Source organism: Ipomoea nil, unplaced genomic scaffold (genome assembly GCF_001879475.1).
Source record: "Ipomoea nil cultivar Tokyo-kokei standard unplaced genomic scaffold, Asagao_1.1 scaffold2704, whole genome shotgun sequence".
NCBI lineage: Eukaryota > Viridiplantae > Streptophyta > Magnoliopsida > Solanales > Convolvulaceae > Ipomoea > Ipomoea nil.
In genome coordinates this window covers 1,761,966-1,787,597 of record NW_017619132.1, presented here as the reverse complement: position 1 = coordinate 1,787,597, position 25,632 = coordinate 1,761,966, and the positions used below count along the sequence as shown (strand labels likewise).

Genomic DNA, 25,632 nt, shown 5'->3' with positions numbered 1-25,632 from the left:
CAAATGCTCTGTGGAACCATTAGGGTAGGGGAATCAACCTTTTGGGAGAAGAAGACTATTACGAAAATTAACAAAATTAACGAGTAGCTACACAGCTTAAAACAAGTTCACATCAGTTCTCAAGTTCACAGCTTAAAACAAGTTCACATCTGAACTTTATTATTATATGTATATATTTAGAATCTCACGAGAACACACTTTTAAAAGAAAATTAAGAATTAATAATCTCAACGTTACATAATGTGCATTATATTTATGGATAACTTTTAAAAAATTAATGAAAAAATTAAATTATGCAAACCCGTATTAAGATGAGACTTGAATATCATCTACTTAATACTCTCTATGGGTAGGGCATGTGTATGCCGTGAGGGGCCTTGGCCTCCACCCAATTTTTTTTTTTTTTTTTCAAATATTATTATAATATCAAAAATTTTAAAAATAGGATATATAATATTAAAATGTTTTTTTTTTCCTTCAAAATATTTGGTGCATTTTTTTTTTGGTTAATTTTGTAAATTTATGTTGTGGTTATATGGTAAATTTTACATTTAATTTAATAAAATACTTTAAATTAAAGTGTGTAGTATTCATGTTTGAGAAAATAATTGCTAGGGAGTATTATATTATGTTGTGAGGAAGGTATTTTTTAAGAAATAATTAATAATTCACTCTAAATTTTAGTAAATTAGCAATGTAATAATTATTTTGAAATATATTAATTGGTTATTTTAATAGTTCAACCATCGCCGACCCTCCCCCCACCCACCCACACAAGCAAATATTGGCTATCATGGGTTAATTTATAATTTACCCTCATTATGAAACCATGTTTTAATTTAGTTATTTTTTTTCAAAAAAAAAAAAAGTTACATTATCTCATTATACATGTCTTGTTTATTATTTGCGGATTAAACCAATGCTTTCTTCTTATTTTTTCTTTCTTGAGTACTATTGACTCTTTTACAATGCAGTATATGTTATTTTTTTTCTTATTATTTATCCATATTATTTTAAAATTTTTGTTTGTCTAATGATTCTTTTAATATAGTTTGTAAATATATAAAGTTTATATACTAATATTAAACTAAATATTATTTAAAAAAAATGAATTGTAAATAACTTGAGTTATAACCAAATCAGAGACAAAAACACATGACAAGCTAGGGATTAACTAATAATTATAATTTAATATGATTTTGTCATCAATTTTTTTTAGTCACATCGTCACAGATTTTCTCAATCATGGTATACTTGAATTGAACTACTTCACATATCGAAAAGTAATAAAGCATTACTACTTAAGCTAGAAGAGATTCACATCATCTCACTCACACCGTCATCATCAACTTCAATGATTGTTGAATTCAAATTCATGAAATGAATATGAAAGGTTATAGTCATCAATCAAGAGTTGGAATGTCCTTTGAAGAATATATTTATGCACACACCATGCATGCATGTTTACTATTTAGATTTCTTTACGCACAGGAAATTAAACTACTTGCTGATCGGTTGAGATCATGCTATTGATACTAACAGCCAAATAATATACCTTTAAAAAGTAAAATTTTAATGTATTAAAATGTATCTTTTTGAGTATTATTGATGACTATGTTACAAACTTACAATATAATGTAGTATTTGTTTATGTATTAAAATGTGTCTTTAATATATTAAAATTGTAGTATGGCTGATTACCATTCTTCTCTAACAGCATCTCAGGCCTCAGTGTCCCATGCATTACAACGGTAAATAATGCACATTATTTTATATGTACTTTTTGTCTTATCTGATCTTTATATTTTATATATCTATTTGGCCTCAACAAATTAAACTAACCTACATTAATATCAACCTTTGTTTGTTTAATACATTAATTGATAAACATGCAATTCCATTATCCTTCTAATTCCAAAACGACTTAACAAGCTAAGTCTTGTGAAAGTTCAAAATTAAAACCTTTAACCTCTGATCTTCTTAAATTTGGACAAAATTATATTATAGGTGTCTTTGCCGCCCCGACCTTCAAATAATTAAAGCTTTACTTTTCCATTCAATTCAACTAGGGACCATCTCCAATGCATCTCTCCTAATTATATATTGCTTAGCTGCTTCAATTTGTTGACAAATTAAACCTATCAATAAATCCATTTATGCATGCATGCATTTTATTATAGGGTGGGTCAGGAGACAAACAGAAGCCTAAGCCAACTGTACGTTTAACAGGAACAACCACCACTGGTCCTCTTCTTCAAGAGTTAAACCTAAGCATCTATCAGGCAACCACAACTAAATTGATCAGATTATTAGTTTGGTTACCACAAAGTTCCAACAAGTTTGACTCTCAGTACATGTGAGTGGTCTATTGACCTTCTTGATTTGAGCCAGTCAGTTATGGACAACCTATGCTGGTTGACCTTCTTGTGATCATTTTGCCAATAAGATTTACCTAGTGCACACCCATTGTGAATTTTCCTGACACCCGAACAAAACGTAACCTAATATAAGCATCTACCTATATATATCTATCATTTGTAGTTGAGGCTGTTATTAAGGTCGTTGGTTCATTGTATTCTCCCACAGCTCTCCCTCTCGTTCTGGTCGCATATATTTGTTTACATTAACGTGGGATCTAACAAATGATTAGGAGTTTGCAAATAGAGATTAAAATAATTGAAGATTCTGAGCCATGAAATGTTGATGCATGTGACAATGTGGAGAAGCAGACAACAGGGATCCCAGAAGCCTAATAAGTAACCACTTTAATTAAAATGGGATTATATATTATATATACATTTAAAACTAATAACATTATTGCTATATATATTCTTTTGTGTTTTTCAAGTGCTACAATAATTATCCATGTGTTTTTGTCCAATTAATCATCATAGGAGCAAATTGTATGAGCCATCTTCATGTGGATCAGAGATGATGGAGATCGAGTTTATGGTTTAAAAAAAAAAATCGAATTGATAGGGGTGTTAGCGAATAGAGCTTTCGGTAAACTATTCGTGTTCGGGAAACGTTCGTTTATGTTAAATTTGATCCTTCAATTTATATCTTAGGCCAACAATAGATATTATGTATGTTATATTATTCATAGTTGACATTAGGAACAAATTACCAAGATTTGGTATATATTGTCTGGTCCAAAATATAATGAATATTTTTTGTGATATTAGTTGTGTGTTTTGGGCATACATCACACGTCTCGTACCGAATAACGTAACACAGGTTGTGACATGTCCAGTTCTTATTACATATGAATCACTGCTCTCACATGGATTTGCCACTTAGAAGCTTCTAATATATTGTTTGAATACATGTGTCATAATTGGTCTAATTAAATTTCAAATACCTAATTTGTATGAGTAATTATGTTTTCTATCCGTTTTTATCTTACATACTTATTATTTATTGGTCGGAATAATTTTTTCATTATTTTTATATTTATAAATTTAATTTGTTGTGTTTAATAGTATTTTTAGTGTAATTTTTAAATATATAAAATACTAATACTAAACTTAATATTATGAAAAATTAAATTAAAAATAACATCTCATTGACCGAATCAGACGCATAAAATGAGACAAAGGGAGTAATAAATTTGATATTTGATATGCAAAATATACTTCTATATTATCAATAATATGTTTGTTCTTCTCAAAATAGATGACCAAGTGAATAAAATTTAATACTTTTATCTTACCTTCGGTCGTGCCAGTTGAACAGAGTCTTCTAGCTTTTCTAGTGCGGTTTACCTATTAGTCAAGCTTGCATGTTGCACTGGGTCTTGCCTTCCTAGTGTGGTTTACTAACTTTACTCGGTGTGCAACCTTTCAGCCTTTCTAGTGTAGTTCATATATTCTTACCATTTGCCGACAGTTAGCACCTTCTGAGTTATAGCTTGTTTTCACATGTCTTCTTATTATGGTTTATTTAGATTTCTCTCCCCATCGAAAATAATTATTCACAAATACATATATATACACACATTAGATACTCTTCGAATCAAATTTAATACTTTTATCTTAGGTTCATATGATAATTTTTGTTTCAAATGGGAACCAGTGGAATCCAACGTTAAAACACATGTTAAGTGATTAATAATCTAAAACAATTGATTTAGTAAACCAAAATGTGGTACTATACACAGGAATATTCTAAAGAAAAATAAAAAATGAATAAATTATAAAACGTAAGATTAAAAAAAAAAAAAAAAAAAAAAGAAATTAATAGTGGCAAATTCAGGCCACGATCACGTGACATTGGCAGGGTGATGGGTTGATCTACTGTTATGTTTTTGGGGTTGAATTATTAGCATTAACTCGATAGGTAACGCATTATTGATGCATAATTATGTGAAGAAAAGCTATTTTAATTAGTGCTATTATTTTAGAAATTAATTTATAATTTTATGCTCAGACACTTAATGATGAAGTATTATGGTGAGAGAAAAAAGCTTTATTTAAATTAAAAAAATAGTTTTAATATTTCGGAAATTATTTTATATTTTCTGCTCAGACAATTTAATTGACTTGAGAGTCATGAATTTGGCTTGGCTGATAAGAGCGACATTGTAGGCCCAATGTTGACCACGTGGCAGACAGCATTTCTTCCACTGGGTCCCACTGAGTGGGGATGGCGCTATTCTTGGGTCCCATCACATGGGTCCATCAACAATCTTTTTTTTTTTTTCCTGCTAAAATAATTGCTTAATATTCATCTCTTCACATATATTATTATAAGATATTAAAAAGAAAATATTTTATTTTTATTAACTACTCATAAATTAATTGATTCTACTATTTTTTAAAAATAATACGTATGATTCACCATCCATTTAGAATGATAACTGGTATGTTATCCTATAGGGTAGTCAGCAATTGATTCAACAATTAATACTAAAGAGTTTGTGTAATAAACTAATAATAAGAATCCATTCGTCAAAACTTATTAATCAAAATAATTGAGAAATTAAAAAATATGAGGCCAGAAAAAATTAAATTTTTTAAAATTATCTTTTGATAAGATAATACAAATATGACAAAGTTAATTTTGCTAAACACTTGTGCTCAGATGTCATTGTAGACACTTAAATTTTGATAAATATTGATTATTTATCAATATTAGTATATTTGAATATATTTGAAATATTTTGGATAATATTGATATTATCTAATTTGTTAATTAGATAATATCAAAAGAGTTTGAGCTTATCAAAATTCTCTATCCTACAGCTATAAATAGGAGCTCTCATTTCTATGTAATCACACACATCCTAGGAAAAGTGATGTAAACATCTAGAAAAATATTATTCAGGATCACAATAAAAATGTGATACTGAAAGTAGAAGTCTCTCCTCCATGATGATCATGCCTATGCCTATTGATCCAAACCTCCATTGAAGATCAAGCCATTTGAACCCGGAGGCCCTTCAAGAAGAACAAGCTATATATACAAGCCCTTCTTTGAAGATCAAGCCACTTGAAACCCGGAGGCCCTTCAATGGTGGAGTGTTCAAGGCACCAATTGAAGAATCAGAGGATATCCAGAGACATGTACCCACACCGCATTTGATATTCAATGTAACTCTAGAATTTTGAATTTCTAAATATAATTCAATTTTCTTTGTTCACAGTCATGTAGTGACTTTTTTATATATGAGATGTCATGAGATCAAACTTCAGAATCAGTAATGTTCAAAAAAAAAATGGCATTTTTTTTTTGTCAAATTATATATTTTCTCCATTATATTACTTAACTAGAACCATATATATACACATCGAAATGAATTAAGAATTTTATAAAATAATTGTATTCTCAAGATTCAAATATGAGATATGTGATTAAGATGAAAGAAATACACATCATCTCGATTCTCAACCACACTCCATACGTACGAGTTAGCATTTTGGACATTCATTTGAGTAGAGGCAGGTGATTAAACTAACACATATATAGGTCCTTTAATATATATAATTATTTGAGCATATGTTTAGGCTTAATAAATAAATGGGTATAAATAAATTGTATAATAATTATAAAAATAAATTGTAAATTCCATGCACCTATGACCTATTTTGTAATAATGCTTATGTTAAACGTATGTTTGATCTAGTTTGGGTAATCCTAATTGAGTTGGTCAGATAATTAATTTGGTACGTAACCATAAAATTTTAAGTTCAGCTCCTTGTTAACTAAAGTTATTTATTGGCAAATTCTCGATTTGAATCCGATCAACTATGACAGCTTAGATTGGTTTACTATCCTTTACCCGCTAGAATTATAAGACGAATTTTACCCAAAATAGATTAACGGATAGTGATTGTGTACTTTTTAGTCGGTTGAGATAAGAATATATAGACAGAAGACTTTTGAAGTCCATTATTGTTTAATAATAAGAAGCTGGCCGGGAATGCATTCAATGCTGATTATATATATATATATATATATATATATATATATATATATATATATATATATATATATATATTCATTGGAATTGTATGAGAAGTTCAATGAATTATCAGAGTAGTCCAAAATGGCTAAACGTTGAAGCAAAAGGCTAGTCTATAATCTCCATGAATAAGCCAAATAGCAAATGGTGTTTGTTTCTCAACAACCATGTTTTTTATTTTGCAATCACAGTCTGTGCATTCTAGAACTTTTGATTAGGAATCACAACACAACAAACTTGGCTTGGACTCTTGCTCTGCTAGCTTAATTACTTTAATTTAATTAAGCAAATCAAAATGGTTAAGCTAAGTAGTTAGTTGCTTAATTATATATATTATTGATTTTTAAAAGTGCAGTAGGGAATTGAATTGGAGTGCATGACTGCGATGGTAGGAAGGAGAGCCAACTTTTGAACAAAACAAATTCAATTTAAGCATTTTAATTAAAAATCAATATATGGATGGCTATCTAAGTATCTACTATACCAACCTATGAATTACAATAATGTTATCGTGAATGAGTTGGTTGAACAATTGGCTTAATAAACGGTTTCAAGTTCAACTTCTTCTGAAAACTGTTTATTAATATAATTTTATTGTATTGAACAAGTCTCTCTTATATGTGATCCTTTGTAAACATTTTTTGAAAGCCAACCAATGAATGATTGTATTAATGAATCAAAGCTGCAATGCAGTCTGGGGGATATAATCCCAATACATAGCTTGATCCTGAACAAAAGCTAACGAAGCTAACGTATGCGCATGCGCATTAATCTGCCTAGAAATATGATTAAACAAGACATAATTAAAAGACGAAATTAAATTCCTACATTGGTCTACTATTACTCCAACATAGGACATTATGATAGCTGATCTCTGTCGTATAGCATTCCTGAGCTGTAAACAGTCTGTTTGAAGGGATACTAATATACAAGCATTTAAAAGTCGCACATATAAGACAATTGAGACATATCCCGCAATTTACAATCAAATTCATTAATTTATTATGTCATTTTATGCTAATCCGTTTTAAATTTATGCTCGTGTATATATATATATATATATATATATATATATATATATATATATATATATATATATATGTATGTATGTAATATTAACTCGTTAAAATTAATGAATTGTGTTCATGTATAGTCTCAAATAAGTTAATGCCTCTAAACATGGCACAAAACACAAACGGGAAAGTATAGTACGTATATACCAATTAAACCAATACTACAATATCTCAAAATTCTCTAATAATATATATAGTCATATAAAACCCTCACGATATATCAACCCACAGCACGTCTGCACAAATAATTTGTGAATAATAATAATAATAATAATAATAATAATAATAATAATAATAATAATAATAATAATAATAATAATAATAATAATGTATTAATTTAATAATTCAAATATTATAATCACAATATTATTATATTCTTGGTAAGTGTCAAATCATTAAACCTATAAATTAAAAGAGCCTAATTTAAAGATATTCTCTAAGTAAAAGTTTTTAACTTAGCGTAGTCTTTACTCTTTACTAAATACGCAATGTGAGATGAATTTTTTTTTTTTTTTTTTTAAGATTTGTAGTCACTATTTCACGTATACATTGAGTAAATTCTATTTTTTTTTATAATAATATGTAAATTAAATATGAGAAATAGAAAGACGTTATACGATCGACTTGATCAACAAGAATTAATAAGAATCAAATAAATTTTTAATTTTTAAATATAAGAGTTATGGTCTACTCACTTAATCACGTGAGATGAATATTGATCTATATAATGATATAATATTAGAGTAGAGTAGAAACAACATTATCGACGTGCCATTTGTGGCGTCGTACATACCTTAATTTGACTGTCCAGACATGCCAGGTGGCAACGTCGTCTGATGCATGGTTACTACGTAACCTCCATTACCATGCCCATGCAGCAAGCAAGCTCGTATATATGTATATATGACCGACTAAATATTATTTGTATTAAAAAATAAAATTTACAAATCCCAAGGTTAGAAGTACCTAGCAGGTTCTCTCAATCAACCGGCAAATTCTTGGAACCCCTCCTTTGTTGTTTTCTTTAAAAATAAAAAATTACATTATAATCTTATTTTATTACCTTTAACATAGTATATCAGAGCTGTCAAAACAGACTGACGAAGCGAAACCTGTTAAAAGCCTAAAACTTATAAATTTATCAAAACATGCTAAAATGCCTATCAAAATACGGATCATAAAATTTAAAATGTCTTAATTTTTTGAAAAGATTAATTCGACGGGTTAAATCCGTTTTAACGACTCTACTTTCACTTAGCTCGAGTCAACCATCTCAAAACCTAACTTAATTATATATTAATTTTCCATAGTTGGGTCAACTAACCAAACACGTTATTACAATTAATTATTTGTCTCCTCACCCTTCCAACCTTTTCCCTCTCTCCATTTCATACATATATACTGCTTTATAAGCTCATCTCCTCTATAAGGAATCACATATTCTTCACCCATAAACTAATTATTCCCTAAACACCACGCTTAGCTTAATCACAGCTAGCTGTATAGTAGTACAGAGGTTTTTGCGTTGGATAAAAATGGAGGACGATATTCTATACCCGCCGGACTCCGATCTCGATCTCAGCTTCACCAGCTGCGCTTCCATTACCACCACCGATCGAACTCTCAGCGCCCGGAGCAGCCTCGCCAGGAGCAGCTTAACGTTGAGTTTCAATGAGCGGCTTTCCGCCACCTCCACCGCCGGAAATCCGTCTAGTAACATTCCGAATCTCCATAGCCGGCCTCACAGGAAGCACGGATCGAATTGGTCGGCGATCAAGGCCGCCGCCACGCTCTCCTCCGACGGCGCGCTTCATCTCCGGCACCTCAAGCTTCACCGCCTGGTCGGCTCCGGGAATCTCGGCAGGGTTTTCCTTTGCCGGTTGAGAGATTATGAACATTCCGATTTTGCCCTGAAAGTAATCGATCGTGACTCTCTAACCGCGAAGAAGCTCTCGCACGTTCAGACGGAGGCGGAGATCCTCTCCATGCTCGACCACCCGTTTCTCCCTACGCTCTACGCGCATTTGGAGGTCTCGCACTACACGTGCCTCCTCATGGACTTCTGCTCCAACGGCGACCTCCATTCCTTGCTCCGCAAGCAAGCCGGAAACCGCCTCTCCGTCGATTCCGTCAGATTCTACGCCGCCGAGGTGCTCGTAGCGTTGGAGTATCTACACTCGCTCGGAATCGTTTACAGAGACCTAAAACCCGAAAACATTCTTATCCGAGAAGACGGCCATATTATGCTCTCCGATTTCGATTTATGTTTCAGAGCCGACATTTTTCCTCAGCTGGAAACCCTAACCCGGGTTCCGTTAGGGTCCGGGGGGAGAAAATGCGGTTTTCTCGGCGAACGGCGGAGAGAAGAAACGGTGACGGAGTTCGTAGCGGAGCCAACGACGGCGTTTTCCAGATCCTGCGTCGGGACTCACGAGTACTTAGCGCCGGAGTTAATCAGCGGTAACGGTCACGGTAACGGCGTTGACTGGTGGGCGTTTGGGGTGTTAATGTACGAGCTTCTCTTCGGAACGACGCCGTTTAAGGGCAGCAGCAAAGAATCAACCCTGCGCAATATAGCGTCCACCAGGGGAGTGAGATTCTACGCCGACGACGGAGAAAGGGAAACGCCGGCAATGGCGGCGGCGAAGGATTTGATCGAGAGATTACTGGTGAAGGATCCGCGGAAGCGGCTGGGATGCGCCAAGGGCGCGACGGACATTAAACGCCACCCGTTTTTTAACGGCATTAAGTGGCCGCTGATCCGAACTTACCGGCCGCCGGAGCCACGGGGACTGGTGTTAAAGAGGAGCAAGAGTAAAGCGCACGTCACCGGAGTTTCGTCCCCGAGACGGCGGCGCTGCTGGTGGAAAAGACTCGGCCACCTCGTGAGAATTAAGGGGTCAAAACACAATTTAAATTTTAATCACAATTATTACTGTTACGCCACTAAGATTAGTAAAATTGCATGAAAGCCCACCATCTCTTTGTATTTGTCCTTCACTCCTTTTGGGTATTTTCTTTGTTACCAGAGCTTGTAATTTAAAGTAGGAGACATATACCAAATTTTGGCGAGCTGTAATTTGTTGAGAGTTCATACATGCGCTGTACATTAAAAGAAAATAATGAAAAATAAAAAAATAAAAAAGTTGATATGTGCATTTAAATTTTCAGGATATTTGCGTTACATATTACTTATTTTAATTTTGAGTTTGGTATTATTATTTCTGATATTAAAGAAGCTGAAAAACACTATAGCTATGTTAGCTTCAATTTCATTAGAAGGTTTGCGAATCGGGCAGCCCGCATTAGTTAGGCAGGCTGTTTCTATGTTTGACCTTAGTGAATGGTATACCACTCCCTCTACTTTTGTACGAGACAGTCTTTTGTCAGATTTAATGCATTAAGTTTTGTCTTTCAAAAAAAAAAAAAAACTCTTAATGTGAGGGATTTATTATTCATATTCAGTCTGAGTCATTAATTGATAGTTTAAATCGTATAAATACCATAAAAAATAATTTGTAATGGACATGTTCTTTATCGTTTGCAAAGCAATATAGTTTCATGTTTTCTTGGCCCTTTTAAAGCCTTTTGCTTTGTTTTTCGACGGATTGTGTTGGTCAACCGCTAACTGCTTAGATTATAAAATCTAATTAATAAAATTAAAATCAATATGTAATGTATGAAATTTAATATAGAAGTAGCTTCAATTCGATCACTTTTCATTTTGAACAGCTCTTTTAAAGACTGTTACATAAACATGGGTAATACTAGTGTCTATTGATCTCTGTATTTGTGCTTTAAAAAGAAAGAATTGATAATCCATCACTTTATGGATAATGCTATTTCAGAAAAAATCATGTAATTTTCATTAATCATCACAAGTAATAATATCGATAAAAGAAATATGATACCATCTCTAGAACACATGCATTCTTGTTTCGGATCTAATTATAACCATATCCAATACATAATGTGTGTGTGGTGGCCGTGGGGGGGGGGGGCGGGGGGGGGGGGGGGGTTGAATTAATATAATATGAGAAATTGTATGTATTAAAATTGCAATTTGATATGATATATAGTTGTGAGGAAAAGGTCTTAAAATATGAACATATGATTGCATGTTGCAGCATTATAGTTTGGTTCACATAATGAAATTTTGATGGAATAAAATTTTTATTTTATAAGAAATGAAATAGACAATGAATAGAATATGAATTGGCCAATGACATTATGGTCAATTGGTACGAAAGGAGTCTTTCAAATGGAAGGTCATGTGTTCAAGGCTCCGGAATTATATATATGAACACATATTACATTATAACAGATGAGTTTTTTTTTTAACAGCGGGGGGAGGGGGGGGGGGGGGGGGGGGGGGGCTGGGCTTAGGGGTATTGGGTGGTGCACACCTTATTCCATCAGTAATCATTAATGTCAAACCTGAAATAACTTGGTTAAGTACAGCTCACCATCTACCAACTCATCATACCAATTTCTATACAAATAAACTTTGTTAAAAAATTGCAACTTGCAAACATTAATCTCAATCGTGCCACCCACTTGGACAAGGATTTTCTTCCCCTAAAATGGTGACAGGATATTACAGCTTGACACCCACCCCCCAACTCTCTTCATCCCCCCTACTACCATTCTTTTGTATTCTAAAGGAAAAGATATATGTTAGTAGTTACAACATCATTCAAGCCAGTTTTCCAGATTAAAAAGTATCTTTGTAAAGAGTAATGCTACATTGAATTAAACCAGTTTTTGCGATTAATTATCTTTGTAAAGAGTAAACCAGGCTAGATTGCCCATAGTTTACTGGCTCAAACCAAGAAGGTCAATAGGCTGCTCCGAGTTCAACTTGTAACCTTGTGACTACCAAGTCGACAGCCTTATCAAGTTGGCGTCAGTGGGCCCCAATGTTAGTCTAGAATTGTCAAGTAACAATCTGGTATCCTCAAACTATTTAACATCATATGTAAGCCAAGAAACAAGATTTTTGGGTAAGAGCATATGTAAACTAGGAAATGTATGAGAATTAAGTGTTGGAACATGTCCTTTACATGGCCCCTTTCTGGGAAATGACACAACACAGAAACCTTAATCATCATTGAACTATGATCCTATGAACAATGTGTTTCTACCATGTGAGATAAGATGCATCCAGAATCAAGATAATGAACACAGTGCTTTCTGCAGTTGATAGGGCAAAGAATTTCCAGTATGGTTGTGGGGAGAAAGGGGGAAACATGGCAGTTGTGCACAATAAGAATCTATAGATGCTTCTAAAATCAGAAAGGATATGCAGAGCTTACGCGTGTGACAATTAGCATCGTCTTCCTTGTTAGGTGAAACCATCCTAAGGCTCCATGTATACTGCAAATTAGCACGGATAAAATCTGTCAGATACTCAGATAACATATATACCATTCTAAATCTTATGTTTTGGGTGGCAGATAAGATATATAATTGCAGGTTGAAACTTGAAACAGCCTGATAAATGTAAGATTTGTGTGGAATAACGAAGAACAGGGTTGCAGGTTTCAGGTTTCAGGTTTCGATACCTTTATTAGAGTGATCCTCGTCTAAAGGAGTTTCTGATGTTGGAGAAGGCAGGGAATTGGTTGTAGCTTCCCTAGCGTCAATCAGCATGGCGACGACTTCTCGCATTGAAGGCCGATTAAGAGGAGATGTGTTGGTACAAAACAACGCAATCTTGAGAACTAACGACATCTCCTCGATTGTTCTTTCCATGCGAAGACCTAGCCGTTTGTCGAATATCTCAGAGAATGGAACTCTTTCATGGACTGATCTTCTCACCCAAGTCACTAGATCTCCTCCATGGTCAAGTGGCTGAACTGGAGATCTTCCGGTTATGAGTTCCAGCAGAACAACCCCGAAACTGTAGATATCGCATTTCTCTGTCACTTTCATTGTGTAAGCGTATTCTGCAATGAACCCAATGTGAGTTTATGACTAAAAAACGAGAAGGAAATGAATTACGCGAGGAAGATTTGTCTTACCGGGGGCAATGTAGCCATATGAGCCAGCTACAGCCGACATGGATTTCGAGTATGGAATGTCGATTAACTTCGCCAAGCCAAAATCTCCCACGTGTGCTTCAAACGTCTCGTCCAGTAATATGTTGTTTGATTTTATATCGCGGTGGATGATTTGGGGTTTACAGTCGTGTTGGAGGTAGCAAAGACCCTCGGCAGCTCCTAGTGCGATCTTGTACCGATCATTCCAATCTAGAACGCAAGTGTCTTTGCTCCCATGAAGTATTTCTCCGAGACTCCCGTTTTCCATGTACTCGTATAGGAGAAGATTGCAGTCTTGGTGGTAGCAGAAACCATGGAGCTTCACAATGTTTCTGTGACTGATCTTTCCAAGCGTCGATAATTCAGCAACGAAGCTGTTATCTGTGCTAGCTCCTTCTCCACGTGACTTCAATTTTTTAACAGCAATCACCTCTCCATCGCTCATTACTGCCTTGTAGACGATCCCACAGGCTCCCCGTCCTATGATAGCTTTGTCCGAGAAGTCCTCGGTGGCTACAACGAGATCCTGGTAAGTGAATCCCTTTTTCGGGAAGTAGTATTGGTTCAAGACATCATCTGGTTTCACTTCACCTTCTACCGACACAAAGGATCTCCCGTGGCCTTTCATAACCCAACAAATACCAGCGATAAAGATTATAGAAACCAGTCCAACAACCGCTGACCCAATGATGACTATTTTTTCTCGATTTGAACCCTTGTTTATCCAGCTTGAATGGGGAGTTACGGGCAAGGATGGAGTGCAGTGAGATGAATCCAATCTGCACAACCCGACATTTCCAGCAAAATTACTCGAATCCATTCTTCTGAAAACGGGGGTGTCGGGTAATGCTCCTACCAGGTTATTATTAGAAAGATTGCAGACCATGAGGCTCATCAGCCCACCTAACGAGCCTGGAATTTCACCCGTAAGCTGATTGTCATTCAAGTAAAGGGACTCGAGCATCTGTAAGTTCCCAAGACTAACAGGAATTGAGGCGCTAAGAGCATTATGACTGAGGTTGAGAGAAATTTGAAGCGCTGCAAGTAGACCAAGCTCGATCGGAATTCCACCAGAAAACAAGTTGCCCCCCATCTGCAGATCAGTAAGTCTTATGAGCCCCCCAAAGGTAGATGGTATCTTTCCGATAAATCTGTTGTCTGATAGCTTAAGCAGTTCCAGATTCACTAACATGCCAAGTTTATCGGGGAGGTTTCCAGTGAACCAGTTCTTACTGAGATCAAGCCTCTGAAGCTTAATACAATCCCCCAACTCGTGGGGTATATCCCCAGACAACCGGTTTGAGGAGACATTGAAAGAAACAAGCTTCGTGAGTTTCCCAATTTCACGGGGGATATGCCCAAAAAAGAAGTTATCTGACAAAAGCAACCTCTCTAATTTTCCGAGATATCCTATTTCAGGGGGTATCAGTCCAGTAAACCGGTTTTGATACAGCTCAAGAGCCGAGAGGTTCTGAAGTTTGCACAACTCAACAGAAAGAGCCCCGGTGAGCAAGTTGTCTCCTAACATCATCTGTTCGAGGGACTTGCAAGTTTTTAGGCCATAAGGAATGTTTCCAGATAAATGATTCGAGCCAAGGCTTAGAAAACTCAATTTCTGGAACCCGCAAAGCCTTGAAGGAATGCCTCCTATGAGATTATTCTTCGACAGGTCAAGGATAGCGAGCTTGCTTTTCATCCCAAGTAATGGGGGGATACTGCCCTCAAGATTGTTGTCAAAGAGTTGCAGATTCTCCAAGAATGGAAGGTTTTGAAACTCCAAGGGGATCCTACCAGTGAAGTTATTTATGGATAAATCCAACTTCTGGAGCCGCTTCAACTGTCCTAGCGCCCTTGGAATATTTCCATGTAAGCGGTTTTCAAACAGATGAAGCAATCTAAGATTAGAAATCCGACCCAATGTGTTTGGAATAACCCCAACCAAAAGATTTTCCGAAAAATCAATCTCAACCAAACTAGAACAATTCCCTAGCTCCCACGGAATAGTCCCGTTCAACTTATTGGTGTAAATGTAGAGTCTCTTTAGCTCTGTTAACTTTCCAAACTCTCTTGGAAGGGGTCCAATGAAGAAGTTTTGATGCAGGGCAAGTAATTCCAAGCTACTGAAATTACCTATTTCGGGAGGAATTACTCCTGACAAAAGATTTGCCCAGAGGATCAAGTGAGTTAGATTCTTAAGCCTTTGAAGGTCTGAAGGAAAAGAACCCTCTAGCTTATTCTCTGCTAGACCAAGGATCTGCAAACTCTCACATTCACTCATTTCTGCAGGAATTGGACCTGATAAATAATTTCGACCCGCCCTGATAATCCTAAGCCTTTTCAGTCTACTTATGGATGATGGAATCCTCCCAGTAATATTATTACTGTAAATTACAAGCTCCTCTAGAAAACTCAAGTTCCCGATTTCCTCAGGGATTTCTCCATTGATATAATTCTCACACAGATAAAGCTCCCTAAGAGAGGTGAGATAAGAGAGCTGAGAAGGGAATTCATCATGGAACCTATTGGTGCAAAGGTCTAAAACCTCAAGATTTTTACAGTGCACAAAACCAGGAATATAACCAGAAATGAAGTTCTTTGAGATGTTGAACTCTACCAAGGCAGGAAGGTCACAAATGGTTGAAGATAAAGTGCCAGAAAGATTGAGCCCAGTGAGGTATACAGAAGTTACCTGATGATCATCATTGCAGGCAACACCATTCCACCCACATGGATTCAAGTCAGAAGAGTTCCAATGGAGATTGTTGCTTGGGTCTGAAAGTGATCTTCTGAACTCCAAAAGAATGGCTCCCTCTTCATTCACAGACTCTGCAAGGCTTATCATCAAACACATCAAGAGCACAGAAAACATAGGGTGGTTTTGGACTGTACAGCCCCAGTGGGAAGCCATTTGCTAGCTTTTCACCAACAAAGAAAGAGAGCCTTATTAGGCTGAGTTTATGTATATGTTCATGTTCATGTCATTGATGTGAAGAAAGAGAAGAAGGAGCTTTCAAGAATGGAGGGTGAAGAGGGCAAGAACCACGTGGAACAAAGCATGGAAAGCCAGAAATTGCAGGGCCCATCATCAATAAATTCACCAACTTGCCATCCATGATCAAGATAGCCTGGCATGGCAACTTAATGCTTGGATACCATTATGCCAGGTCCCCAAAAAGCCCAGATTTTGAACCCCAAATCAGCTAAACAGACCAAATTCCCAGAAGCTAACAAGAATTCTTGCCATCCACACACACACACAGACAATCAAGATTCTGTGAATAGAGAAAAGGGCACTTGAGAAGTGTGTAATAAGGAGATGGGAAGCATTGAAAGCAGAGAATGGGCTTTGAAAGCACACAAGGGAGGGAAAAAAACTAAAAAAGGTGACTGATTGACAAGGCAAGATGATGGAGAAGGGCCGTGAAGGTCACAATCCATAGCGGAGTTTATGAGTCAACGAGGGACAACTTTATCATACCACATGTGACTGTATGAATGATCACCAGAAAATTCCACAGCCACTTCTTCCCTCTGGTACATTTTTTACACAAATCCTATGATTATGTTCAATTTCTCCACTTTTATGACATTTTCATTTATAATTTGTATCCATTATTATCGAATTTCTAATCACTTTTAGTCATTTCAGCACAACATACTTGTTTTAAGTGATATTTAAAGAGAAAATTGCTATAAAGACTAACAAGCCGATAACATTGGCCAGAGAATTCACTAGAAAACTTACAAACAAGTGATATCTGACCGGAAAATTTGTAAGAACAACTTATAAACAAGTGATATTTGACAAAAAAATTGCGAAAGCGAGTAACATTTGATCGAAAAGATCATAAGAAAGACCTATATTTTACTGAAAATTTCGTTAAGTGAGTGATAATTCATAAGAAAAAGTTACAAGTGATATTTAGTCAGAAAATAACTAAAAGTAAGTGAGCAAACGTGTGGAAAGAACTCACACAATAATGATACATTGAACCATATAATTTTCTATCTATTTGTTTTACACCTTATTCTAGTTGTAATTATCGCCTAACTCCAATTTTCCATCTAGGGATATTGCTTTAGCCTACAAATTTGCCGAGAAAAGGACAGAGATAGCGATGGATTACGGAAAATCCAGGGGATTATGGCACCTGTAATTGTTCATAGCCTGACAAAATGGGTATGGAAGATTACTTGGAATTCTGGGATTTGGACCCAACATTCTGGTTTTGTCCCCATCCAGCTTTAATTTTTCCCCCTGTGCGTGCGTGCGAAGTCTCGAAAGTGATGATTTCATTGAAGAATTGTTGCCCCGGAAGTCTTCTCTCGTTGTTAGTGGAGGGGTGAAGTGGAATCTACACATCATATTCTGGGCTGCCTGCCTACTTTATCCTGTTGGGTTTGGCAGCCCTGGAAAATGGCATTCCACAATCCACAGCGATTTCTTCACTGAATCAAATTCTGCCATGAAATGAAACTGCTCCCTCCCGGCCCCTACCATTGTCCTTTTTTGCCTCGCCATTGTAGTGTTGTATGTAGAATTTTTTAATGGCAGGACGGTGGCCGTACGCCCGGCACGTATTAGGTTTGGGCCATACTCATACTACTGCCTCTTGAAATTCATGATTTGTTAATTGTGTCGATAAGACCTTGTTCGTGGTAGGTAAAAAGTACCACGACTTGGCCGGAGGAGTAGCTCAATTAATGTTTATGTGACAAATTAGTAAGAGAGTACAAAAGTCCCTCATCAAGGCACTAAATACGCCTTATATAGAGAGTTGGATGGGACACATGCAGGGAGACTCAGCATGTTGGCTACATATCCCGCATGCGTGCAGCTTAGAATGAGGGGGGTCCCAATTGGTTTGCGAGTGTTGAGATTCCTGATCCTTGTATTATTAAAAGGTGATCGGGTAAGGTGGTTGGTCTAGATTAAGTCCTTGAAGCGTTGAAGGCTACGGGGTCAGTGTAGTCGTTTTGACCTTACCAGGTCAATATTTGAGGACCGAGTGCAATAAATAACCTAGAAGTCTTGGTGACTATTCTTGGTGCTTACTCGGGGTCGGGTTGGACCCTAACGAGGTCGGCCTTACTCGGGGTGAGGTTTGGGTGGCATACGATGTACATACCGAGCAGGTCTACCGTATTGCGAGTGGCGGATATATCCTATCACCCATCCACAATCATGTCGAATCAGAGTGTTTAGCCCTTGCAACAAGGGATTTCACTTTTTGTGGGCAAAGTACCACGAGTTGGGAGATCTTTATTAAGTTGGTCAGACAGTTGACTTAGTAATTATAAATTTTTAAGTTTGACTTTCTATGAGAGCTGTTTATTGGTCTTTTTGGTTTGAGCCGGTCAATTATGAATAACCTAAATTACTTTACTTAATTGTGTCATTTGTTAGCTAGGGTCACAAGGTAGACTTTACTCAAAATGCATATTCGGGTAGCAGTTGAGGCGACTTGAGGTACTTACACCCAAGTTGGTCCGATAATTGATTTGGTAACATCGATGTCTCAAGTTTGATTACCTGTGAGAGCTATTTATTAACCTTATCGATTTGAACCGATATCTCTAAATATAAAATGGGAATGAGAAGATGTAGATACCAATGCAATACAAAAAAATAATCAGTAATTAAATAAAAAAAATGTATACTCTAATTAAATAAATTTCATTAATTATAGAAGAAAATCAATAAAATTTACAATAATAACCACATAATTGCTAAACATTTCAAAAGTTTAATTGGCCTTTGAACTAGTCAATTATAAAAATTCAAAAGCCCAATGAAACATTTACAGCCCTTTCCAGCCCAAACAACATAAACAACAGAGGGTCCGTTGGCAAACACAATTGTATGGATTATAAATATCATATACATTTTTAATATATTAAAAGTATATTATTTTTGTATTGAGGTACATTATTTTAATAGTAAAGATACCGTATATAAAATAATGTACCTTAATATATTAAAAATGTACTTTACGTTCATAAATAATATATCATTAATATATTAAAAATATATTTTTTATTTATAATCCATACAATTGTGTGAACCATAATCCATGCAATAATGATTGGATCCGTTTAGTATAAGAAAATTATTCTTCGATTCTTAATCACTTCTAGATATAACGATTGTCGTACTTTCCTAAATGATTAATTACGGATTAATTCTTAATTACTTGTCCATCTCCTTCCTTCTTGCTACCCTAATCACCAATTCACCATGACATGGGACTGCTTCTGAACAAACCATTCATCGTACACCATCATTTCTCCAGGCCTCCACTTGTTTCCGACATTCTTAAAAGGTTACTCCCCTCCTTTTTCCATTTTTTTTTTCTTGTTTAAGATTCTATCATGAAAATTTACAATCCTTAATGATAATTCATTTATGGTCTGCCATGGCCTGTGTACTGGTGGTATAAATACATAATCTTTTTGTCCATTGCCCATTGGGTTTAGGAAAATATATATAATAACAGTGTAGATTAAGATTAATATGTTGTCGTTTACTGTATTTGATTTTTGGAATCAATTAAATTATTTCCCTGAATTTTAATAGTCATGGCACCCCTCGCTGCTGCCACCGGCTCTGCACTCTCTGTTATGCTCCCACCAACTCCGGGTATGTGCAATTTATCTTTCATAAGTGTTGGCTCTTACTAAGTCATAGATCTTTGCATCGGTGTCGATAATATCAGGTACAATTAATTTTTTTTATTCGGATACTATGAATAGGGTATCAAGTATTATTGGCACGAGTATTCAATAGTATTCTTTACAATCGAGTAAATTGAAGCTATGTGTTCCACCTCAACTAAAAGTCTAAACTGAAACTGGATTGCATGTTGATCAATAACGCAAAAAATTCATACCCTAGGTTACTTTTTTTAGAATTGGGTGACGAGAAAAACTCACAGTATGCATGAGGTAAATCTCGCCTTCTGACTCTAGTCGACAAAGAACCACAAAGAGATAAACCATTCTAAGTTGCCCATAGTTGACGGCTCAAGCCAAAAAGTCCAAATAAGCCCCTCCCATTGAAAGTTGAACTTGTAACGTTGTGGTTACCATTTATCAAGTCAGCAACCTAATAAACTTGGTTAGTGTTGTCCCAAACCTATATGGTACAATTTTCACAGCTAAAACTAGTATTCATGAGCACCTGAGGAACAACCATCATCATCAAGAGCCCAAGATTTGTAATCAATTGAGGATACCCCTCAAATTGCACTCACAAAAACTGCATTTGTACACAAAGCACCAACCATTTAAGGCAATGAGGTCTACCAGACAACTAAATAGACAGAAACCATCCTCGATTGTCTGTGCAGCAGCATCTGTAAGTACATAGTAAGACATGTTTCATCTTTACCTTTAAACACGTTGTCCCGAGGATAATCTTCGAATCTTGATTATTGCACCGCGGGTTCACTTCTATTGCAGGCAAGCGCACAAACTCTGCCCCGTGTTGACAAACCGAAAACAGCAAACACTGCTCCACAACAAGGTACTATATATTGTCAATTATTAGTGTTTGTTGTTCTTCTTGTTGTGGAATGTGCTATTAGTTTGATTAGCATATTGTTGTTCACTTGTTCATCGCATCATTATGATCGTAAATCTGAACGAGAGTTGGTATTGAATTGAACATGTACAGATAAGACGACATTCACACCAAGACTTGATGACAGCGGCCCTAGCCTTCCGCCTCGGTATGGTGGAGGTGGTGGCGGGGGAGGAGGCGGATCACCCTCGTCCGGTGGATTCTTTCTATTTGGCTTTCTTCTTATCCTATCATATCTGAAAGAGGAGGAGGAGAAACTACTTGAGAGTAAGAGAAATAGGGAATAGGGTGCTCCAAGGAGAAATGTAGCATATAACTTATATAGTGACATGACACTAATATGTGCCCTGTCTATATATATATATATATATATATATATATATATATATATTTTAAATACAGACGATTATAAGAAAAATTATTGTAACATCGGTGAGACATATATGTCACATCGGTGGTGAGGCAATTTCATATTTTATATTTTATTGTGTCGCGATAATAATCCAAAAGCTATGAGCATTAACATAATACAAAATATATGCAGCCTGCAAGTGGTATTCAAGTTAATATTTAATATTTAAACAACTAGTCAGGAACAATTGAGGGACTAAAAATTGCATTTTATCGAACAAAATTAATGGCCAAAATATGACAAAAGCAATGGAGATTAAACCAATGCAGTGTAGTTTTGAACTTTTTGTAGATTACAACCTGTCTTCAGAATCTGCAGGCTGCAGAGCTCTATATACAGCAACCCAGATTTCCAATGTTTCCACTGCTTTACTACAATCATTCTTCTTCTTCTTCTTCTTTTTCTTAGCCGAAAAACAGGGAAAAAAACTGGTTTCTGGGAAATGGCAGATGAAGATGTGGTATTGTTGGACTTCTGGCCTAGCATGTTTGGGATGAGGCTTAGAATTGCTCTGGCTGAGAAGGGGGTGAAGTATGAGTACAGAGAAGAGGACCTGTTGAATAACATGAAAAGTGAGTTGCTTCTGAAGATGAACCCGGTTCACAAGAAAATCCCAGTTCTGATTCACAATGGAAGACCAGTTTGTGAGTCTAGAATTGCAGTAGAGTATATTGATGAGGTGTGGAAGATGGAGAGTGCCCAGTTTCTCCCCTCTGATCCTTATGAGAAATCCCAGGCTAAATTCTGGGCTGATTATATTGACCAAAAGGTAATTAAGCCTCAAGTTACATAAATAATTGAGTTTTAGAGTTGTTGTCGCTTTTGGTCTCACTAGTTTGAAGTTATTTCCACTATTGGTACATGATTACGAAAACTTTTATTTTTGGTGAACTGTCATGTTTGGTCCTTGCGATGAGGAATCTAGTAAAATCCCATCAAATTTTTGTGACCAAAGTTGATGGGAAAAATGTTTATTCACGCGACATGATTTGGTAGAAAATGTGAATTTTATCTTCAAATTTTAATCAATCACAAGTTATGTGATAAAAATCTTGTAAAATTTTACTAAATTTCTCATATTAAAGTGGAAAAAAAAAAGTGGCTGTACCACAATTTTCAGTGTTGTAGGCTAATAAAGTGGCAAAAACACTTTTAAGTACTAATATGGTATGAAGTAAATTTCCATGCATCAAAAGCCAAATTACAAAGAATTCTTTCTAAGTTCTGAGTGTTTGGTCATCTCTAATCTTCTAACTTTTATTTTTTTTAATTTTTTTATGAAACTATGGTTCTAAAAAAAAAAAAAATTACCTAGACTTTCAAAGTTTGCTCTCTCACCTAAACTTTTGATATAGACTATTTTTTTTTTGAAACTCACCTTATGAAGATCGCTTGTCAATGATTGTCGCATTAAGGAGTAGATCGAATATGAGAGTTGTTGCAGTAAAACTTGGTTCCCAATTAAGTTGAGTGTTGTGGAGTCTCAAGAGCCAGTAAATATTGTACTTTTGATTGCAGATAAATGATTTGGGTTATAAAATATGGGCAACAAAGGGAGGAGAAGAAGAAGCAAGCAAGAAGTTGATAGAATGTTTGAAGGTGTTGGAGGGAGCACTTGGAAACAAGCCATACTTTGGGGGTGAGAGCTTTGGGTTTGTTGATATTGCTCTCATTGGATATAATAGTTGGTTTTATACCTATGAGACCTTTGGTTGTTTCAACTTAAAGGAAGAGTGCCCTAAGTTGATTGCTTGGGCTAAGAGGTGCATGGAGAAGGAAAGTGTGTCCAAGTCTCTCCCTGATTCTAACAAGATCTATGAGTTTGTCAAGTCTTTGAGGAAAATGAATGGAATTGAATAATTACTTATTGTAATGGGGCACAAAAATTCAATAATATATTAGTTTGTGTACTTGGTTCATCGTCTGTTTTATTGGATTTGTCAAAGATTTATTTTGTATGCTGAAGTTCTAGAGTTTTGAGTGGTCAAGTCTTTGTGGAAGATGATGAGAATTGAATAAATATTTACTTCCCGACAACTCCGTCGTCACCTCAACAACTTTCATGTGTCATGACCGATTTGAGTGTCCAAACAAGGAATACCACGTCAGCTATGTTAGTATTTATCATCATTATGTCTCATTGCCACCCTATAAATAGAGCACTTTGCCTAGTGTGAGAGGTTGCTTCTCCCAACATACACCACTCCAACCATAGCTTCCCGACCTTATATGGTTAGATCCTCAGTTAACTTCCCGATCTCATCACTCTGTCCCTTGTATTTAATTTGAATTTCACTAGTACTAAATATAATATGTTAGAATATGTACTATTCAACCATATTTGTGGATTTCGGCCTAACCTAGTTTTAAAAAGGCTTGTGGTTTTCTCCTTTTCCTAGTTGTCACGTAAAATGTCTTGTCTTGTTCCTCCATTTGCACTACTCATCAAGACTATATAAGCTAAGCCAAATTAATTTATATTTATCAGGTCTAATAAATGAAAAGTCTCACTTAAAACTTGCTTTCAGTGAATAGGTAAGGGTTCAATTTCGTTTAGATTTGACTTATTGTATGTAAAAGTGTATAATTTGGTATTGACCAAGACTATGTGGTCTAATGGTACCCGAGTTGGATTTTTATTTGAAAGGTTACAAGTTCAAGCCTCAATGGAGACATTATTGGTTTTTTGTATTTCAGTAAGTTGAGAAAGCATATGAACACATACTAGTATATTACAATGTAATAGGGCTAGTAACATTAAAAAAAAAAAAAAAAAGGCTAATTAACTCAATTTTTTACTTCCTCAGAGGAGTCTAGAAGACAATTTAACGAGATTCAAAATATACTAAAATAACACAAATAATAATAAATTTATGTATTTACAATAATAATTTTAGGTGACTTTCCCCTTTCGTCGTCCGTAATGGCCCCCTACGTATTTGGAGTTTTGGACCAAGAATTTTGCCAGAATGATGCTACTTTTGATATTTACTTATTTAATTTAATACACATGTATATTTTTAAAAAGAATTTTAAATGACTCACTTACTAATGTACAAATGTACAATGGAGGAAAGATGACGGAAGCAATGACTCAATCTTCAATTATTGGCAAAAATATTGAGGTAATATAATTGTTAGGGAAAATGATGTTTGTTGTTTTAAAATTATAGAAAAGTAGTACTTTTTTGTCTATTAATAATATTATTGTTATTTTTATTATTTAATTATTTGACAAATAATTTTCTTTGTCAATCATTCATCTACAAAACGAATTTTTAAACTCAATTGTAACACACTTAAATATAGAAAATGTCACTATGCAACTAAAAATTGACAACGTATTATTTTTATATAATTTGATGATGAAAATTGTCACTTTTTCTAAACTTTTAATACATAAAAAATATTTTATCAGTCATTTAAATCCGTTTATTGACAACTAAACAGTAATATAATCTTACTAAAAAGTATTAGTGGAGTAAGGAATTGAAATATCATGATAATATATTTGATATTTTCAAATCAGTAGGTTCGAGTAGAAATTTCTGGGTCATTTCCTCCTTGTAGCTTTACTGTCAATTTATATCCTACACCACGGCGCGCGTTGCACTATGCGCTCAGATGCAAAACGATGCCGTTTTAATTATTTTTTTTTTTTGAAATTTTCCGCCCCAGAGAATGGCAGTAGTTTTTTCTTTAAAAAAAAAACCGCTGTTCAAGAATGTACATAATGTTATACTAGAATACACATAATGTCATACATGAATGTACATAATTATATAACAAAATATACATACTATTTTAAAAAGATAATACACATAATCTAACATAATATATAATAAACATAAACTTTTAACATAATACACATCAACTCTTAACATAATACACACAAATTTTCTGATTCGGATGTACATAATTGTATAAAAAGAATGTACATAATTGTATAAAAAATACACATAACTGTATGAACCAATACACATAACGTTGTGAACAAATACACATAACGTTGTGAACAAATACACATAATCTCAGCAACTTCCTACCGCGCCTCCCAATAC

General features: G+C 35.1%; 4 protein-coding genes across 5 annotated transcripts; 3 read left to right on the top strand and 1 right to left on the bottom strand.

The window, feature by feature from the left end:
* The first annotated feature begins 8,902 nt into the window (after positions 1-8,902).
* LOC109155586 (serine/threonine-protein kinase WAG1) lies at positions 8,903-10,700 on the top strand. The gene has a single exon (XM_019303194.1). The coding sequence runs from the start codon at positions 9,072-9,074 to the stop codon at positions 10,503-10,505; it is 1,434 nt and encodes a 477-aa protein (XP_019158739.1). The 5' UTR covers positions 8,903-9,071; the 3' UTR covers positions 10,506-10,700.
* Positions 10,701-12,532: 1,832 nt separating this feature from the next.
* LOC109156149 (leucine-rich repeat receptor-like serine/threonine-protein kinase At1g17230) lies at positions 12,533-17,236 on the bottom strand. The gene is made up of 3 exons (XM_019304001.1): positions 13,560-17,236; positions 13,101-13,484; positions 12,533-12,912 (listed from the first exon to the last, which is right to left on the bottom strand). The coding sequence occupies exons 1-3, from the start codon at positions 16,483-16,485 to the stop codon at positions 12,896-12,898; spliced, it is 3,327 nt and encodes a 1,108-aa protein (XP_019159546.1). The 5' UTR covers positions 16,486-17,236; the 3' UTR covers positions 12,533-12,895.
* Positions 17,237-19,745: 2,509 nt separating this feature from the next.
* LOC109156003 lies at positions 19,746-21,644 on the top strand. Of its 2 annotated transcripts, none has more exons than XM_019303760.1 (5): positions 19,746-19,900; positions 20,155-20,217; positions 20,735-20,934; positions 21,039-21,102; positions 21,253-21,644. In XM_019303760.1, the coding sequence occupies exons 2-5, from the start codon at positions 20,157-20,159 to the stop codon at positions 21,444-21,446; spliced, it is 519 nt and encodes a 172-aa protein (XP_019159305.1). In that variant the 5' UTR covers positions 19,746-19,900; positions 20,155-20,156; the 3' UTR covers positions 21,447-21,644. The 2 variants fall into 2 exon arrangements, with proteins under 2 accessions (XP_019159305.1, XP_019159304.1); XM_019303759.1 differs by having other exon boundaries at positions 20,155-20,218; positions 20,718-20,934.
* Positions 21,645-21,879: 235 nt separating this feature from the next.
* Positions 21,880-23,480, top strand: LOC109155999 (probable glutathione S-transferase). The gene is made up of 2 exons (XM_019303755.1): positions 21,880-22,340; positions 23,090-23,480. Exons 1-2 carry the CDS (start codon positions 22,014-22,016, stop codon positions 23,429-23,431), a joined length of 669 nt encoding a protein of 222 aa, XP_019159300.1. The 5' UTR covers positions 21,880-22,013; the 3' UTR covers positions 23,432-23,480.
* The last annotated feature ends 2,152 nt before the right edge of the window (positions 23,481-25,632 follow it).

Bases quoted from the DNA above. Each gene is read 5' to 3' on its own strand.
- LOC109155586 (XM_019303194.1), top strand. From the start codon at position 9,072: ATGGAGGACGATATTCTATACCCGCCGGACTCCGATCTCGATCTCAGC.
- LOC109156149 (XM_019304001.1), bottom strand. From the start codon at position 16,485: ATGGCTTCCCACTGGGGCTGTACAGTCCAAAACCACCCTATGTTTTCT. The intron at 13,485-13,559 runs GTAAGACAAATC...GGTTCATTGCAG, and splicing joins ATATGGCTACATTGCCCCCG to AATACGCTTACACAATGAAA.
- LOC109156003 (XM_019303759.1), top strand. From the start codon at position 20,157: ATGGCACCCCTCGCTGCTGCCACCGGCTCTGCACTCTCTGTTATGCTC. The intron at 20,935-21,038 runs GTAAGTACATAG...CTTCTATTGCAG, and splicing joins TTGTCTGTGCAGCAGCATCT to GCAAGCGCACAAACTCTGCC. The intron at 21,103-21,252 runs GTACTATATATT...GAACATGTACAG, and splicing joins AAACACTGCTCCACAACAAG to ATAAGACGACATTCACACCA.
- LOC109155999 (XM_019303755.1), top strand. From the start codon at position 22,014: ATGGCAGATGAAGATGTGGTATTGTTGGACTTCTGGCCTAGCATGTTT. The intron at 22,341-23,089 runs GTAATTAAGCCT...TTTTGATTGCAG, and splicing joins CTGATTATATTGACCAAAAG to ATAAATGATTTGGGTTATAA.